The 18,092-nt window shown below is 43.0% G+C and overlaps 1 protein-coding gene across 1 annotated transcript in view; it reads right to left on the bottom strand.

Annotated features, from left to right (window-relative positions):
• The window catches only part of CFAP61 (cilia and flagella associated protein 61), a 246,292-nt gene that overhangs the window by 195,414 nt on the left and 32,786 nt on the right, over positions 1 to 18,092 (bottom strand). The window contains exons 7-8 of the mRNA XM_055430665.2: positions 16,806 to 16,938; positions 3,503 to 3,662 (exon numbers count right to left, since the gene is read on the bottom strand). Coding sequence (XP_055286640.2) covers positions 3,503 to 3,662; positions 16,806 to 16,938 — 293 coding nt within the window. The remainder of the gene's footprint in view (positions 1 to 3,502; positions 3,663 to 16,805; positions 16,939 to 18,092) is intronic.

Raw genomic sequence — 18,092 nt, forward strand, 5'->3', positions numbered from 1 at the left:
GCTCTTATTAATACAGAAGGGATCTTCCTCTCCAGCTACAGCTCCAAAAGGTCCTTGTGACCCGTGTGAACGTTCCGACCAGCTCCATGTGCTTGGTTTCCTGTCCAGCCAATAAGATCTGCCAAACCAACACCTGCTGTTGTTTAGATCAACAAGTCCTCTGCTTGTCAGTCTTGCTCCCAACATGCTCCTCTTCCTATTTTTGAACAATTTTTTTTTTTTACATCTAGAAGCATTTATTTTATGCAAAAAAACTTAAATATGAATATATGTACGAAGAAATTGCACACATTACCTATGCTGAACAATGCCAAGTAACAATATATTGATTCAACAGTTGTCTTTAAAAATAAACATAAATGGAGCCTAGACTGGCAGATAAGAGCAAAATCTTGATATAATCGTTCAGACATGAGAAAGCAAAGCAATTCAAGATGCCCTGATGTTAACCTGGGAAGACTCATGTAAGTGAAAGACCAACCACAAAGTGATGGATAATGACCGCTTGAAATGAGGATCCATGCTGATGGCGCACTAAGTTTGATGGAGATGCTGAGTAAAGCCCTGGACCTGAGTGATATCAGTCAGATTCCACGATGCCCCTTCGTGGGAGGTATTACTGTTCAGTTCAGTTCAGTTCAGTCGCTCAGTTGTGTCCGGTTCTTTGCGACCCCATGAATCACAGCATACCAGGCCTCCCTGTCCATCACCAACTCCCGGAGTTCACTCAAACTCATGTCCACAGAGTCGGTGATGCCATCCAGCCATCTCATTCTCTGTTGTCCCCTTCTCCTCCCGCCCCCAACCTTTCCTAGCATCAGAGTCTTTTCCAGTGAGTCAACTCATCGCATGAGGTGGCCAAAGTATTGCAGCTTCAGCTTTAGCATCAGTCCTTCCAAAGAACACCCAGGATTGATCTCCTTTAGAATGGACTGGTTGGATCTCCTTGCAGTATAAGGGACTCTCAAGAGTCTTCTCCAACACCACAGTTCAAAAGCATCGATTCTTCGGCGATCAGCTTTCTTCACAGTCCAACTCTCACATCCATACATGACCACGGGAAAAACCATAGCCTTGACTAGATGGACCTTTGGTGGCAAAGTAATGTCTCTGCTTTTTAATATACTATCAAGGTTGGTCATAACTTTCCTTCCAAGGAGTAAGCGTCTTTTAATTTCATGGCTGCAATCAGCATCCGCAGTGATTTTGGAGCCCAAAAAAATAAAGTCTGACACTGTTTCCACTGTTTCCCCATCTATTTCCCGTGAAGTGATGGGACCAGATGCCATGATCTTTGTTTTCTGAATATTGAGTTTTAAGCCAACCTTTTCACTCTCCTCTTTCACTTTCATCAAGAGGCTTTTGAGTTCCTCTTCACTTTCTGCCATAAGGGTAGTGTCATCTGCATATCTGAGGTTATTGATATTTCTCCCAACAATCTTGATTCCAGCCTGTGCTTCTTCCAGCCCAGCATTCCTCATGATGTACTCTGCATATAAGTTAAATAAGCAAGGTGACAATATACAGCCTTGACGTACTCCTTTTCCTATTTGGAACCAGTCTGTTGTTCCATGTACAGTTCTGACTATTGCTTCCTGACCTGCATACAGGTTTCTCAAGAGGCAGGTCAGGTGGTCTGGGATTCCCATCTCTTTCAGAATGTTCCACAGTTGATTGTGATCCACACAGTCAAAGGCTCTGGCATAGTCAATGAAGCAGAAATAGATGTTTTTCTGGAACTCTCTTGCTTTCTCCATGATCCAGCGGACGCTGGCAATGTGATCTCTGGTGCCTCTGCCTTTTCTAAAACCTGCTTGAACATCTGGAAGTTCACGGTTCACATATTGCTGAAGCCTGGCTTGGAGAATTTTGAGCATGACTTTACTAGCGTGTGAGATGAGTACAATTGTGCGGTAGTTTGAGCATTCTTTGGCATTGCCTTTCTTTGGGATTGGAATGAAGACTGACCTTTTCTAATCCTGTGGCCACTGCTGAGTTTTCCAAATTTGCTGGCATATTGAGTGCAGCACTTTCACAGCATCATCATTCAAGATTTGAAATAGCTCAACTGGAATTCCATCACCTCCACTAGCTTTGTTCGTAGTGATGCTTTCTAAGGCCCACTTGACTTCACATTCCAAGATGTCTGGCTCTAGGTCAGTGATCACGTTATCGTGACTATCTTGTTCGCGAAGATCTTTTTTGTACAGTTCCTCTGTGTATTCTTGCCACCTCTTCTTAATATCTTTTGCTTCTGTTAGGTCCATACCATTTCTGTCCTTTATCGAGCCCATCTTTGCATGAAATGTTCCCTTGGAATCTCTAATTTTCTTGAAGAGATCTCTTGTCTTTCCCATTCTGTTCTTTTCCTCTATTTCTTTGCATTGATCACTGAGGAAGGCTTTCTTATCTCTTCTTGCTATTCTTTGGAACTCTGCATTCAGATGCTTATATCTTTCCTTTTCTCCTTTGCTTTTCGCTTCTCTTCTTTTCACAGCTATTCGTAAGGCCTCCTCAGACAGCCATTTTGCTTTTTTGCATTTCTTTTCCATGGGGATGGTCTTGGTCCCTGTCTCCTGTACAATGTCACGAACCTCCGTCCAGAGTTCATCAGGTACTCTATCTATCAGATCTAGTCCCATAAATCTATTTCTCACTCTTCCTGTTTCACAAATGAGGAAACCGAGGTTTGGAGAACTAGATTTACACACCCTGCTGCAACTCCCTGATTTAAGAAACAAAACACTTAACCTCAAAGATGCTCATGGATGCAAGGAGACTTTGTTAAATTAAAATACCAAAGTTTGAGATGACCCAGTTTCACTTGGTGAAAGTCCTAATACAGACATGATTTTAAAATCAGTTCTAATATTGTAGAAGGCTAAAAATAAGCAAGTTTAAAATGACTACTTGCAATAGACCTATTACATAATAAGTTGTTGATGACATAAACACAGAAGCGCTAATTGTTGGGGTTAAAACTTAAAGGCATATATACCTATACCTGCATATATTTATATAAATGAATCACTTTACTGTATACCTGAAATTAACATAACATTATAAATCAACTATACTTCAATTAAAATAAATAAAATAAAAAACTTAAGGACATACAGAATTTCTCTAGTTCTTGACTTAAAAGATTCATTTATCATATCAGGTTTTGGGTTCTATGTGTGTGCGCAAGTAAAATCCTGAAACGCTATCAGTTATTTCACAACTTACCTCTACTCTAACAATGAACTTCTGAAGGTAGACATACTGAATTCAGGAGACCTTCATCAGCAAGGCCGTGGTGTCTACCTGGGGCCATGCCCCTTGACCCTCTGTGCTCACAGATACAGGCACAAGGTTGTGATGCACCAGGAACCACTCCTGAAAGGGGACTGGGGACAGAGCTGCCCAGCAGGTGCCACCACCCAGTTCCAGCACAGAGGCAAAAGCAAAGCACAGCACACAAAGCTCCATCCCCAGCATGCTCCTATGACAGCCACTGTACCTGAACTTTTGTGGATGCTGAACTCCTGGGGTGGTTCTAGAATGTCATCCTGATGCGGGATGCAGAGTCCATGGAAGGGTCCCAGGTCAAAGCACTTGTGCAGGAGCTCCAGGTTCACTTGTGAGCACACGCTCATGAACCCGACAGCCACACCTTCCACCTGAAATGTCCAAGACATCTCATGACCATCCGACCTCAGGTGAATGGGCACCGTGAAACTCCCATCCATGAGCCCCTGCCCGTGGGCACCTGGAGCTGTATGAAGGAGGGAGCACAGTGCACAGCACACGACAGACTCAAAAAATGATGTCAGGGATGACCACCTTGGATGGACGACAATCTATCATGGATGACGATCCCAGAGGTGGGTCTGGAACTTAGGAAGGCTGTCATGGTGTTCTTGAGGGGAAATTTTGCCCAAACAATACCCATGCCTGCCCTAAATCCTTTCATTTCCGTACTGCAAGCCCAACCCTCCTGTCTACTTTCCTCCCCTCCACCACACAGTTCCAAGGAAGACCAGCCATTATTTCTAGTGGCCATCTGGTTAGCCCCAATTTAGAACAAGTTAATAATTCTCTCCTCATCAGGTAGGCACGCTTCAATTTTCGTGTGTGTGTGTGGGTTGTGTGTGTGCATGTGCTCAGTTGTGCCCAACTCTTTGTGGCCCCATGGACTGTAGGCTGCCAGACTCCTCTGTCCACAGGATTTCCCAGACAAGAATACTGGAGTGGGTCACCATTTCCCTCTCCAGGGGATCTTCCCAATGCTGGGATAGAACCTGCGTCTCTTGAGTCTCCTCCATTGGCAGGTGGATTCCTTACAACTAGTGCCACATGGGAAGACTTCTTTCATTTTCTTGAACATATACTTGACTGGATGGTCTCATGGGGAGGAGAAGAGAGGAAGGAGGTTTAGTGGAAAGTTCTGAGAGAAATAAACTCATTGCACCTGTTCACCAGGTGTGTCTGATCTACAACATAACCACCTCCCAGCATCCTGTGCTGTGCTGAGCTGTGTCACTCAGTCGTGTCTGACTCTTTGAGACTCCATGGACTGTAGCCTGCCAGGTTCCTCTGTCCACGGGGATTCCCCAGGCAAGAATACTGGAGTGTGTTGCTATGCCTTCCTCCAGGGGGTCTTCCCAACCCAGGGATCAAACCCAGGTTTCCCACATTGCAGGCACATTCTTTATCGTCTGAGCCACCGGAGAAGCCCTCTCGGCATCCTATCTGACTCTAAACCTCCTGCAATGGCCCTCATCATTTTAGGCCTTTGATGGGGAATACATCAGTGGGAAGAGGAGGGTGACAGTGAGATATAACAAAAAATATTTGGTCTTCACCCCTCACTCCTGGCTCAAAGTTCATAAAACACTCATAATTTCCTGAGAGTCTTTTATTCTTCATAATAAGCGCCTTTCAATGGTACGTGAGTTTATGCTAATGATATCACTTTCAGAGGATCCGAACTGGTTACCAAAGGAATCAGAGGGTTGGAGCTTTCAGCCATGTTCCCGAGACCTCCGGGCTTCCCTGGTGGCTCAGACGGTAAAGAATCTGCCTGAAATGTGAGAGGCCTGGGTTCAATCCCTGGGTTGGGAAGATTCCCTGGAGGAGGAAATGGCAACCCACTCCAGTATTCTTGCCTGGAGAATCCCCATGGACAGAGCCTGGTGGGCTGCAGTTCATGGGGTTGCTAAAAGTTGGACATAACTGAGTGACTAAGCACACAGCATCTCGACCTCTGAGAAGGGGAGAGGAGCTGGAGAGTGAGTACAGCCACCACAGCCAAAGATTTAATCAGCTGTTAATGGAAAACTAGAAAAACAACTAAACAATGGGGTTCCCAAGCTTCCATGCTGGTGAAAACACTAAATGCCAGGCAGTGGTGGGCCCAAAAAGGACATGGAAGCTCCCCCTGCCCTCCCCACCTCACCCAATGCATCTCTTCCATTTCCTGTTCCTGAGCTGTATCTTTTTTAGTGAACCCATGATGGCAAGTAAAGAGTCGCCTGAGCTCTGTGAACCCTTCCAGCAGGTTCTCAAACATGACCAAGGGGGTCATGGGAACCCGTGAGTTACCGCTGGTCAGTTAAAAGCACAGGGGACAATCTGGGGCTTGTGAATGGCATCTGATGGGGGCAATTTTGTGGGCCTGAGCCCTAAATCTGTGGGGTCTGCACTAAGGCTGAGCAGTATCAGAAAGTGAATTAGATTGCAAGACACCCAGCTGGTGACGAGAAGCTGGAGAGTTGGCTGGTGTGGGAAAGATGCAACACATTTGGGATCATAAGTGCTCTGAGTAGAGGAAACAACATATCTTTTCATGAGTGACTAGCTGATCTAGGCCTATTACTGGTACTGGCATATTATAAATTAACAACAAATTTTAATTCTATCAAATTTTAATGCCACATTGACTGACGACTGTGACTGAAATTCTTTATTATGTTCCTTTAGTAATTCTGGATTTCACTCTTCTCTGCAAGGAAAGCATTTAAAATTTTAAAAGAGGCAAAAAGGAATACAGAGTATTCAGGTTAACTATTCTCACTCATAGTGATTCTTTTACAATATGTACATATATCAAAATATTAGGTTGGACACCTTAAACTTATACAATGTTATATATCAATTCTAGCTCAATAAAATTGGGAAGAAGAAAAATAAAGACATTTCGCATAAATAATTCCTTTGATCTTTATGTGGGTTCTAAGCAAATTCTGGTAACTGATTTGACTCTGACAGCTCTTATAAGAAAACAGCATTTACTGGGTGGGTTCCAGCCTTCCAGAGTTCAGATTTTATTTCTTGAGACAACCATTCAGTCAGAAGAACTCAATAATTGTCAGAATTCCCAGATCCTAAAAATGTGACATCATTCCATAAATGTCCAGTTGGATAAAATGGTTAATACTCCCTAAAGTAGAGCAAGAAGCTACAACACTCTTTTAAACATCAGAGGAAAAAAAAAGTTAGCTATTAAGCTATTCATTCTCAAATGTGTCTTCTGGCTTAAAACTGTTCGTTCTCCAAGATGTGTTTGAAAAGTAAATACGAGATTCCCTGTAATTCTCCCAAATGATAGGATACAACAGGAATTTTTTTAATGAATTTTTTTTCCATGCATATTCTTTTCTTTACATGCCCCCGCCCCCAAATACTAGCTGCAAAAGGCTGGATTCACACAGCTGGTTTACAAATCCATCGACACTTCAATAAAAGTCCAAAATAAACATTTTAATTTTTTTCCCAAATAACAAGTGATTGTTTGTCTTGTTTGCACGCGTGAACAAAGGCTGCGTAGCCGCAGTTGTCTGGCTTCTCTGTAATTTTAGGCCCGAGACTCAGCAGACGCTGATTAACCAATCCATCTACCATATGTGCAGGGAGAGACGGCCAGCCTCCCTCTCGGCAGGGAAAATTGGCATCCATCTTGGTTCACATGGAGATGTCCTTCTCATCTACAGCCACGCTGGCGCAGTGCAACTTCCATGGCCTGAAATACCTTTTGCTGGCTTCGCGGCGAGCTGCGTGTGCACGATAAGAATGTATTATTTATAAGACTGCTGTTAGTAATGAGCTATTACACTAATGGCTCTTCGTGTTTGGAATTTGATTTCAAATGGCATGGATCACACATTCTGATGAAAATGAGAAAAACATGTTTTGCCATTAGGAACAAAGATTTCTCGTTCTCCAATTCTGCAACCTGTTATATTCTCGTCATTCATTCCGGAGCTGTCACAATTCACAAAGTTAAGGATGATGGACCCAACACAGGGAGGATATATTGTGGACATGCCTGCTTTTTTTCCTTTGGGTTCCTTTGTGATTACCGTTCTGACGTGAAAAACACTGTTCTTAAATACGAATTTGTGGGAGTATTCAAATGCATCTTTGTGTGAGTGCGTGTTTTCCAGAAAAAAAAAAAAAAAGTTGATTTGATGGATGCTTTCTTTTTCACTTGTACAGTGAAAAGGTAATGATTGCAGGCTCCTGTCTGTCTTCCAGGTAACAAGTACTTTCCACTCCAAAGGTGGCTTTCATTATCTCACACTGTGAGCAAAACTGAGTCTGTTGCTGTGCTTGTTTTTCCCATGAGGATCCATATGACAATGCATAAGGCTAAGATCATCATAACCACACATTCGGTTGCCGAGTCTTCATAAGCGGGTCCATCAATAGGCCCGTGTGCAACATATCATTCACACTTCCATCTAAAAAGCCCTGTATCACCCACCTTTCTGGGTGACCATACTCCACAGTGAGGTTGCCCTCATTGTGACAACTGTCAGCTCTGATCCTTCCCACCCAAGGTCAGTGGTACCTCCTTGGACTGCTGCTGCCCACGCTGCAGATGCTTCCAAGGCAGACACTGCCCATCTGTCTCCAGGAGCCGCCCTTGGCCTCCAACCGCCCTGCCCTGAAATCTCAGTTTGTATAAACACCAGATGTCAAGGTAAGCGGGATGAAGTTATAAAAAGCAATTTTGCTAACTCAGAACTCCTCCAAAGTGTTGATGAAGTCAAAGAAACTGCTCGCAGTTAAAACCCTTTAGTCCACAGCTTGCACAGTGCAGATACAGTTCTCAGGGCTTCCACACACGTGGCCGGTGACTGCAATGGATGGGTCTGAAGGGGCAGGCTTGCTGGACTGTGTGTCCTGTTGTCTCTGCTCACCCAAAAGTGCAATGTGCTGGGTAACTGCTAAGCGGCAGTTACAAATAAGCGGGAAAAGCTTATTCATAACTGTTGCCAATTTCTGTGGTGTAAATACTCCTGTTGCAACCTGTCGTGAGTTTCTGGTATAATGTCACTGAGAGGAAAACTGGGAAAAGATGCCCAGTAGCCATAATTACAGTAATTCCTCTGCACAGAGACCACAGATATAAGTGATTTCAAGAGGGCAGATAATAGTAAAATAATAGTAAAATAGTAAAATAATAAAATAGCCCATCTCTGCATGGGCTCAATAAAGGACAGAAATGGTATGGACCTAACAGAAGCAGAAGATATTAAGAACAGGTGGCAAGAATACACAGAAGAACTGCATGACCCAGATAATCACGATGGTGTGATCACTCACCTAGAGCCAGACATCCTGGAATGGGAAGTCAAGTGGGCCTTAGGAAGCATCACTACGAACAAAGCTAGTGGAGGTGATGGAATTCCAGTTCAGCTATTTCAAATCCTGAAAGATGATGCTGTGAAAGTGCTGCACTCAATATGCCAGCAAATTTGGAACACTCAGCAGTGGCCACAGGACTGGAAAAGGTCAGTTTTCATTCCAATCCCAAAGAAAGGCAATGCCAAAGAATGCTCAAACTACCACACAATCGCACTCATCTCACATGCTAGTAATGCTCAAAATTCTCCAAGCCAGGCTTCAGCAATACGTGAACCGTGAATTTCCAGATGTTCAAGCTGGTTTTAGAAAAAGCAGAGGAACCAGAGATCAAATTGCCAACATCTGCTGGATCATCAAAAAAGCAAAAGAGTTCCAAAAAACCATCTATTTCTGCTTTATTGACTATGCCAACACCTTTGACTGTGTGGATCGCAACAAAATGGAAAATTCTTCAAGAGATGGGAATACCATACCACCTGACCTGCCTCTTGAGAAATCTGTATGCAGGTCAGGAAACAACAGTTAGAACTGGACATGGAACAAAAATGTCAAAGTGAAAGTTAAGTCGCTCAGTCATGTCTGACTCTTAACGACCTCTTAATGACTCTTAACAACTGCAGCCTACCAGGCTCCTCCGTCCATGGGATTTTCCAGGCAAGAGTACTGGAGTGGGATGCCATTGCTCTCTCCGAGTTAAATGCTGCTGCTGCTGCTAAGTCGCTTCAGTTTTGTCCGACTCTGTGCGACCCCATAGACGGCCTCCTACCAGGCTCCCCCGTCCCTGGGATTCTCCAGGCAAGAATACTGGAGTGGGTTGCCACTTCTTTCTCCATGGAACAAAAGACTGGTTTTAAATAGGAAAAGGAGTACATCAAGGCTGTACACTGTCACCCTGCTCATTTAACTTATATGCAGTGTACATCATGAGAAACCCCAGGGTGGATGAAGCACAAGCTGGAATCAAGAAGTGGCAGACTTTATTTTTTTGGTCTCCAAAATCACTGCAGATGGTCACTGCAGCCATGAAATTAAAAGACGCTTGCTCCTTGGAAGGAAAGTTATGACCAACCTAGACAGCATATTAAAAAGCAGAGACATTACTTTGCCAACAAAGGTCCGTCTAATCAAGGTGATAGTTTTTCTAGTAGTCAAGTATGGATGTGAGAGTTGGACTACAAAGAAAGCTGAGAGCAGAAGAATTGATGCTTTTGAACTGTGGTGTTGGAGAAGACTCTTGAGAGCCCCTTGGACTGCAAGGAGATCCAACCAGTCCATCCTAAAGGGGATCAGTCCTGAGTGTTCACTGGAAGGACTGATATTGAAGCTGAAACTCCAATACTTTGGCCACCTCATGTGAAGAACTGACTCATTTGAAAAGACCCTGATGCTGGGAAAGATTGAAAGCAGGGGGAGAAGGGGATGACAGAGGATGAGGTGATTGGATGACTTCATCAACTCAATGGACATGAGTTGGGTAGACTTTGGGAGTTGGTGATGGATAGGGAGACTGGGCGTGCTGCAGTCCATGGGGGTCACAAAGAGTTGGACATGACTGAGCAACTGAACTGAACTGATGACCTTTGAGGATTTATTGATTTTGCTTTTAGTATAATTTATTACACTGTTAGTTTATATCACTTAATTTTTGGTAATGGCTATGTTTAATGACCAGTTTGCCAAGTTCCTGAAGATTTAACAACTGGCTCCCGTGAGCCAGGGTGAGCGCACCCTCCTCCCCCCCACCCTAGAACACTGCTGCCGGACGGCCAGCCTGAGGAAGCCTAGAGGGGTTGGGAAAAGGGTCCTGGGAGGTTAGTGGGAGGGTGATGACTGCCCTGGTCTTGAACCCAAAACAGGCTGAGATACCCAATATGGCTTGGTGCAGACCAGAGACTCACTCCCAGATCCTAGGTCAGCTTGCTCGCCATGGACAGTTCCTGCTTCTGACCTTCCATGTAAGACTGAGGGCTGTGGTCACATCTCCACGGAACACACAGAGATCAGACTGGACTCCGTTTGAGTCTTTAGAGATACTGTTGGGACTACAGTTTTCAGCTGGCGATGTTGCTTTGATGTTCACACACACTGAAAGCTTGTAACACATGACAGGAGAGGGAAGGAAATGAGGGAAGAGGCCGCTGCAGCTGCTCCTCACAAGCACTAAAACTCAAGAGATTTTGGTTCAAACTTGCATCATGAAACCAAATAATTAAAGGCCTTCTCCAGAGTGATATCAGTATCATAGTGATAAGACATCCCTTGGTTTTGTCTCCTGCTCAGCAGCAGATATTTGGCTTCCATGCATGAACAAAAGTGCATTTGAGGGAGCTGTGGGATCCAGCACCATCCACCAAGGGGCCTGGGGGGAGTCTCACCTGCTTGTGCATTGGGAAATAGGCAGACAGACCTCAGTCGTGGTTGTGGACCCTGCAGAGACCCATGAAGTGACTCTAGCTCTTCTAAGCCTCGGTCCAAGAGCTCCTGAGAACAGTGCCTGAGACAATCACTCATGGATGTGAGAGTCTTTGATGTAGTTCAGACTTCCAGAGGAGAAGATTCTGCTCCATTTGGAGCATAAAACAAAAACAAAAACCAGTTTGGATGTCCTAGAGTGGGTAAGACAAATAGTCTGCCTTTCCCCACAACACCCATCCTCCAAGGCAGTACAGCTTAGGCCAAGATTTATTCCCATAATTTGTCCCACGGGGGTAAGGGAGACCGTGTTAGGGAGTGCCTGGCTTCCCTAGCTATGCACAATGCTGCCAAAGGGACTCATTTCTCTCTTGCCAGACTTAGAGTACTAAATTAGGAGGTCATGACTGGGTTTGGGGGTGGGGGAGGAAGGAGTCTGACGCAGCAGGTAGGACCTTCAGAGGACATTAATAGGCATCACAGATTCCATCAAGAAGCCCACCCATGAGCTGGTGGGAATATTCCACCCACAGATCCTGCCAACTGGCCCAGGAATGTTCCACATGCCTTATCCACACACCAGCCCACCTTGTGGCAGCTCTCATGTACACTCCTATGAGTGTTGTGAGCAGACCTGGCAGATGGCTAAGGAGCATAATGAGAAAATCGGCCTAATCTGTGGTCCAGGAAGATACTACAAATGAGCTTTAGTGCCATCTTTGGGAAGACAAAACACTCAACCTGGTGCTTTGGAGGGTCCATAGAAAATAATCAACTTAAAAATTCTGCCCCAAGAGAGACCAAGAGGCACAGAGGAGGTGTACCCATAAAAGGATACCTCAGAATCTCTAGCAGGACTGAGAGAAGGTATTTCTCACCCAAAGACCAGAGGAAATGATTGTTATTCAAATGTGAAGTCAGCAATGCAAAACTCCAGGACCCTGAAATATCAAGGAAATATGACACCACCAAAAGGTTACAACAGTCTTCTGATAACCGAACCCAAAGACAAGGACAAATGGTAACTCTCCAATGCACTAGACAAATAATTCAAAAAAGCTGTTTTCAGGAGACAGTGAGCTACAAGAAAACACAGACAGTTCAACAAAATCAGGAAAACAACACACAAATAAAATAAGAAGTTTAGCAAAAGAGAATCCGTAAGAATCAACCATAAATTCTGGAGCCACAGAATCAATGAACGACCCAAAAATATAACACAAACCATCTAACAGTGGACCTGATCAATCAGAAGAAAGAATCAGTGAGACTGAAGACAGGAACTTTGAAAATATCAAGTCAAAGGAGAACAAAGTAAAAAGAATGAAAAGAGTTGAAGAGAGTCTGTATGATCTATAAGATACCACCCTGAGGACCAATTTGTGAATCACCAGAGTTCCAAGACAAGCTGAGACGGAAAAGGGGGCAGAGAGCTTATTTAAAGAAATAATGGCCAAGACCATCCCAAATCTGGGGAGAGATACAGATACCCAAGTTCATGAAACCCATAGGTCACCAAACAAAATCAACTTGAAAAATCCTTCCCAAGACACATTATAATAAAACTCAAAAATCAAAGGTAAGAGGAGAATCTTAAAAGCAGCAGAAGAAAAACATCTTGTGACTTCCAAGGGAACGCCCCCCCGATAAGACTATCAGCAGATTTCTCAGCATAAACCCTCCAGACCAGCAATTAGCAGGATAATACATTCAAAGTGCTGAAAGAAAAAAACTGCCAATAAAGAATACTTCACTCAGCAAATCTGTCTTTCAAAAATGAAAGACTTTCCTAGACAAACAAAAGCTAAGAAAATTCATCACCACTAGACCTGCCCTGTAAGAAATGCTGAAAGGAGTTCTTCAAGATGAAATGAAAGGATGCTAATTAATAACACAAAAATATATAAAAATATACAACACAATAGTAAAAGCAAGTATACAGTCAAGTTCAGGATACTATAAAACTTTAATATGGCAAAGCATTAACTACTTAACTCTAGTGTAAAGATTAAAGGATGACAATTTCATATTTCAATAATTTGTTAGTAAATATGGGATATACAAGGGATAAATTATGATATTAAAAATATAGGGAAGTAAAAGGGTAAAACTTTCGTGTGCAATTGAATTAAGTCTTTAGTGTAAAATAGACTTTTATGTCTGTAAGTTGTTTTATGTAAGTCTCATGGTAACCATCCAATAAAGATCTACAGTAGATTCACAAAAGATAAAGAAAAAGGAATCAAACCATTTCACAAAAGAAAATCATCAACTCATAAAGGAAGGCAGGTGGCAAAATCAACCAATATAATGTTGTAAAGTAATTAGCCTCCAATAAAAAAATAATAAAATAAATAAAATTAAGTTAAAAAATAAGACTCACACTTAAAAAAAAAATAAAGGAAGGCAGGAAGAAAGGAACAAAGGTACTGCAAAACAGCCAGAAAACAGTAAGATGGCATTTATAAGTCCTTACCTGTAACTGCTCTTAAGTGTAAATGAATTGTATTCTCCAATCAAAAGATACAGAGTAGCTAGATGGATAAAAAAAACAAGACCTATCAATTTGCTGCCTACAAGAAATTCACTTCCTTTAAGGATACATATCATTTTCAAGAGAAGAAATGGAAGAATATATTCCATGCCAGTGAAAACCAAAAGACAGCATGGGTAGCTACGCTTATACCATACAAAACAGACTTTAGGCCCCCAAAAAAGAGACAAGGAAGGTTATTATATAATGATAAAGGGGTCAATTCATCAAAAAGATACAATAGGACTTCGTTGGTGGTGTAGTGGATAAGACTCCACTTGCCAACACAGAGGACACAGGTTCATTGCCTGGTGCGGGAAGATCCCGCGTGCCACAGAGCAACTAAGCCCATGTGCCACAACCACTGAGTCCAGGTGCTGCAACTACTGAAGCCTGTGCACCTCGCACCTCCGCTCCGCGGCAAGTGAAGGCACCGCAGTGAGAAGCTCGTGCACTGCAAGAAGGAGTAGCCCCCCACTCGCTGCAGCTAAAGAAAGCCCACGCAAAGCAATGAAGACCCAGCACAGCCAAAAATAAATGGATAAATCAATAATTTAAAAAAATAAGATATAACAATCACAAATATATTAATATATATACTCAACATCAGAGCACCTAACTATGATAAGCAAATACTAACAGATCTGAAGGGAGAGATAGACAACAATACAATACTAGCAGGGGACTTTAATAGCTAACTTTCAACAATGGATAGACATCCAGAGAGGAAATCAACCAGGAAATGTTAGACTCGATGCATACGTTAGATAAAATTGACCTTACAAATGTGTACAGAACATCCCATCCAACAGCAGTAGAATACACATCGTTCTCAAGAACACACGGAACACTGTCCATGATGCAGAATACGACAGATCACAAAATGAGCCTTAGCACATTAAAAAGATTTAAATCACACCTAGTATCTTTCCCAACTGCAATGGTATTACCCTAGAAATTAATAATATGAGGAAAGCTGAAAATTCACAAATACATGAAAATTTAATATACACTTCAACAACTAAGAGGTCAAAGAAGATATCAAAAAGAAATTTTAAAAATCTTGAAACAAAAGTGGAAATACAATAAACCAAAATTTATAGGATACTGCAAAAAGCAGTTCTAAGAGGTAAGTTTATAGTAGTAAATGCCTATATTAACCAAAAAAGGGAAGATTTCAAATCAACAACCTAACTTTACAACCTCAAAGAACTAGAAAAAGAAGAACAAATTAAGAAGCGCAAAATTAGCCAAAGGAAGAAATTAACAAAGAGAAGAGCAGAAATAAATGAAGTAGAGACCAGAAAAGTAATCAAAAAGATCTGCAAAACTTAGAGCTGCATTTTTAAATGATAAACAAAATTGACAACCTGATAGCTAGACTAACTAAGAAAAAGAGAGAACACTCAAAATCTGAAATGGAAGAGTAGGTGTTAAAACTGATTTCATGGATACAAAGGATAAGAGATTACTATGATTAATTATATACCAACAAATTGGATAACCTAAAAAAAAAAAAGACAAATTCCCAGAAACAGACAAGCTACCTAGACTGAATCAGGAGCTGTTGATCAAGGGATACAAATTTCCAGGTATAAGATGAATAAGTTCTGGGCATCTAATGTACAGCATGATGATTACAGCTAATAACACTGTATTACATACCTGGGAGTGGTTAAGAGGTAGATCTTAAATGTTTTCACCACAAAAGAAAATGGTATTAACAATTCTGTAAAGTAATGGAGGTGCTGGCTCACACTATAGTGGTGATCATTTTGCAAAATAAGTACATCAGACTAACACAATGTACACCTTAATCTTACACAGTGTCATATGTCAATTACACCTCAATAAAACTGGAAAAATAAATACATAAATAAATGCCTTCTCTAAAAAACAAAGAACTGACTTAACTGGATGGGTACAGTGGGACCATTAAAATCTCATTTGGGCCTGTATGAACCATTTTATCTATCAGGGCTTCTCAGGTGGTAAATGTCTTGAGTTTTCTCAGGAGACACAAGAGATGGGGGTTCGATCCCAGGGTTGGGAAGATCCCCTGGAGTAGGAAATGGCAACCCACACTCTTATTCTTGCCTGGAAAATTCCATGGCCAGAGGAACCTGGAGGGCTACAGTCCGTGTGGCCGCAGAGTCGGACGCAACTCAGCACATACACACACACACAGTTTTTGACTCATTGCGTAAGACGTGGTTTTTCAAAATGGTGCTGCTGGACCCAAATGCTTCCTGACCCTTCCTTTGGTCACTAGCCTGGAGCCAAAGGCCAAATGACAATATTTGAACAAACATCCTTAAAAGACAACACATAAACCTAAATATGAAAAAAAATTAAGTCTTTCAATGCAGAAGAAACAACTACCATGGACTAGTACACCTGAATCTAATTTTTAAGGCCAGTTCTCACCTGAAACTAAGCCTCTATAAATCTCTAAACTCATCTTATTCTTTTTTTAAGATGTTAATTTTTTTTTTTTTCGGATGTGGACCATTTCTAGTCTTTACTGAATTTGTTACAATACTGCTTGTGTTTTATGTTTTGGTTTTTTGGCCACAAGACATATGGGAACTTAGTTCCCCAACTAGAGATTGAATCTGCATCCCCTGCACTGGAAGGTGAAGTCGTAACCACTGGACCACCAGGGAAAGTCCCCACCCTGGCTTTCTCCCGATGTGTCTTCTTCCATCATGTAGATCAATGTTTCACCACCTGGACTGCATATGGAAAGTATACGGGGAGTGTTTTCAAAATACTGACGTGCTCTACCCCCAAATGATTGATTTCATTGTTCGGACTGCAACCTGGCATCAGGAATTTTTTCTGAGATAGAATTCACCTTCTGAAACTGAGGGTCATCATCAGTTAAATCCATCACACCCAGGGCCCCGCCATCACTGATTAAGGTCGCCTTAACTGTCGCTATCCATACAAATGACTTGCACATCTGCCAAGAAGCACATAGCCCAAACGATAAGATGTTTGCCTAAGTTGTTTTCCAGGAACTTGGAGTCAGCTGTGTCTAGTTCAGGCTCGAACCTGCTAAGACTGAGCATCTGGGAGGGCCTCGTAAAATCTGAAAAACCTAAAGCGGGAACCCTGGGGAAGCGGGTGATGTCATGGCTCCAAGGATGTTCCTCAAACCAGGACCAGGGCTGCCCTCCTCTCACCCCTCTCCCGGGTGGGCCCCAGATGAGTTCTCATGCACCTCACACACGACAGAGTGATTCTCCTCATCCTGGGCCTCGATGAGCTCAGCCAGGAAGTACTCGCCATATGTCTCCTTCAGGATGGTATCGTGGCGCAGGAATATTGGCATGAGGTCGTCGTGATCTTCCACCCTGTCAAAGGAAAGGCCTAAATCAGTGTTGGTTCCTCCATCTGCTCCTTTGACCCTGTCCTAAATGCCAGGGATAGAGCAACACGCCCAAGAAATGGACTTATATCGTAATGGGGGGAATAGACAAGAATGTAACAAACAAGTCTCCTGAACATTTCAAAGTGCGACCAATTGCTTTGGGATGGAGAGTGAGGGGGCCAAGGGGTCAGGGATGGGACACCAGAGCAAGACCTGAATGAGAGATGGGGAGGAAGCTATGTCGAGACCTGGAGGGGGGCTGTTCTAGGCAGAAGGGACACGCTCACCGGCTGGGTGCAGACTGCAGGGGCAGCATTGCTCGTGAGCCAAAGGACAGGAAGATAGACACAGCACCTCCCATGTGTGTTTCAAGGAGTACTGCTTCTACAACACTGCTCCCAGCACCCCCTTCCTCCCCTTAGAAGAAAGCCATAGTCTAAAAACACTTTTCCGCTATAGGGTCCCTCGTGGATTATCACAGGTAAGATGTAAAGGTTCTGGGAATGCCCTTGATAAAGACTATTTCCTTCAAGGGGCCCACGGTGTCCTTTACTCCTGAGATGCCTTCTTCCATGGAGGAGGAGATGCTGGTTTGCAGGTAAGGAAGCTCTGCTCCCTACCCTGGGCATGACTACCTCAAGCCTCCTTCCCAGGACTGCCTACCATGACCTTGACCCCCAGTGTGGGCAGGGATGGGAGACCCAAGAACCAGGTTTATGGCAGCACAGTGGTGCTGACCCTTGGCTTTCATTTTGCTGCCATATTACATGTTTGTTTCTTCTTTGTAGCAGATTCCTGATGAACGCTATTCTAGTTTTCCTGTCTAGGATGTTCTTACACATTTTCCTGGTCCTTTTCTTTTAAAAATGTTCCATATTTGTATTGCTTTTCTCATATAACTGATTTGGCTACTAGCCTTTATTCCCCCTCTGCTTTCATTACTCTGCCATCTCATGGGGCTTCCCAGGTGGCGCTGCTGCTGCTAAGTCGCTTCAGTCGTGTCTGACTGTAATGGTAAAGAATCCACCTGCCAATGCAGGAGACATAAGAGATGCAGGTTTGATCCCTGGGTCAGGAAGACATCCCACTCTAACTTCTAGTATGTTCTTTTTGATGTTACTAGCTGCTGCTGCTGCT

Source organism: Moschus berezovskii, chromosome 15, assembly GCF_049115385.1.
Source record: "Moschus berezovskii isolate FMDL1 chromosome 15, NW_MosBer_1.0, whole genome shotgun sequence".
Lineage (NCBI taxonomy): Eukaryota > Metazoa > Chordata > Mammalia > Artiodactyla > Moschidae > Moschus > Moschus berezovskii.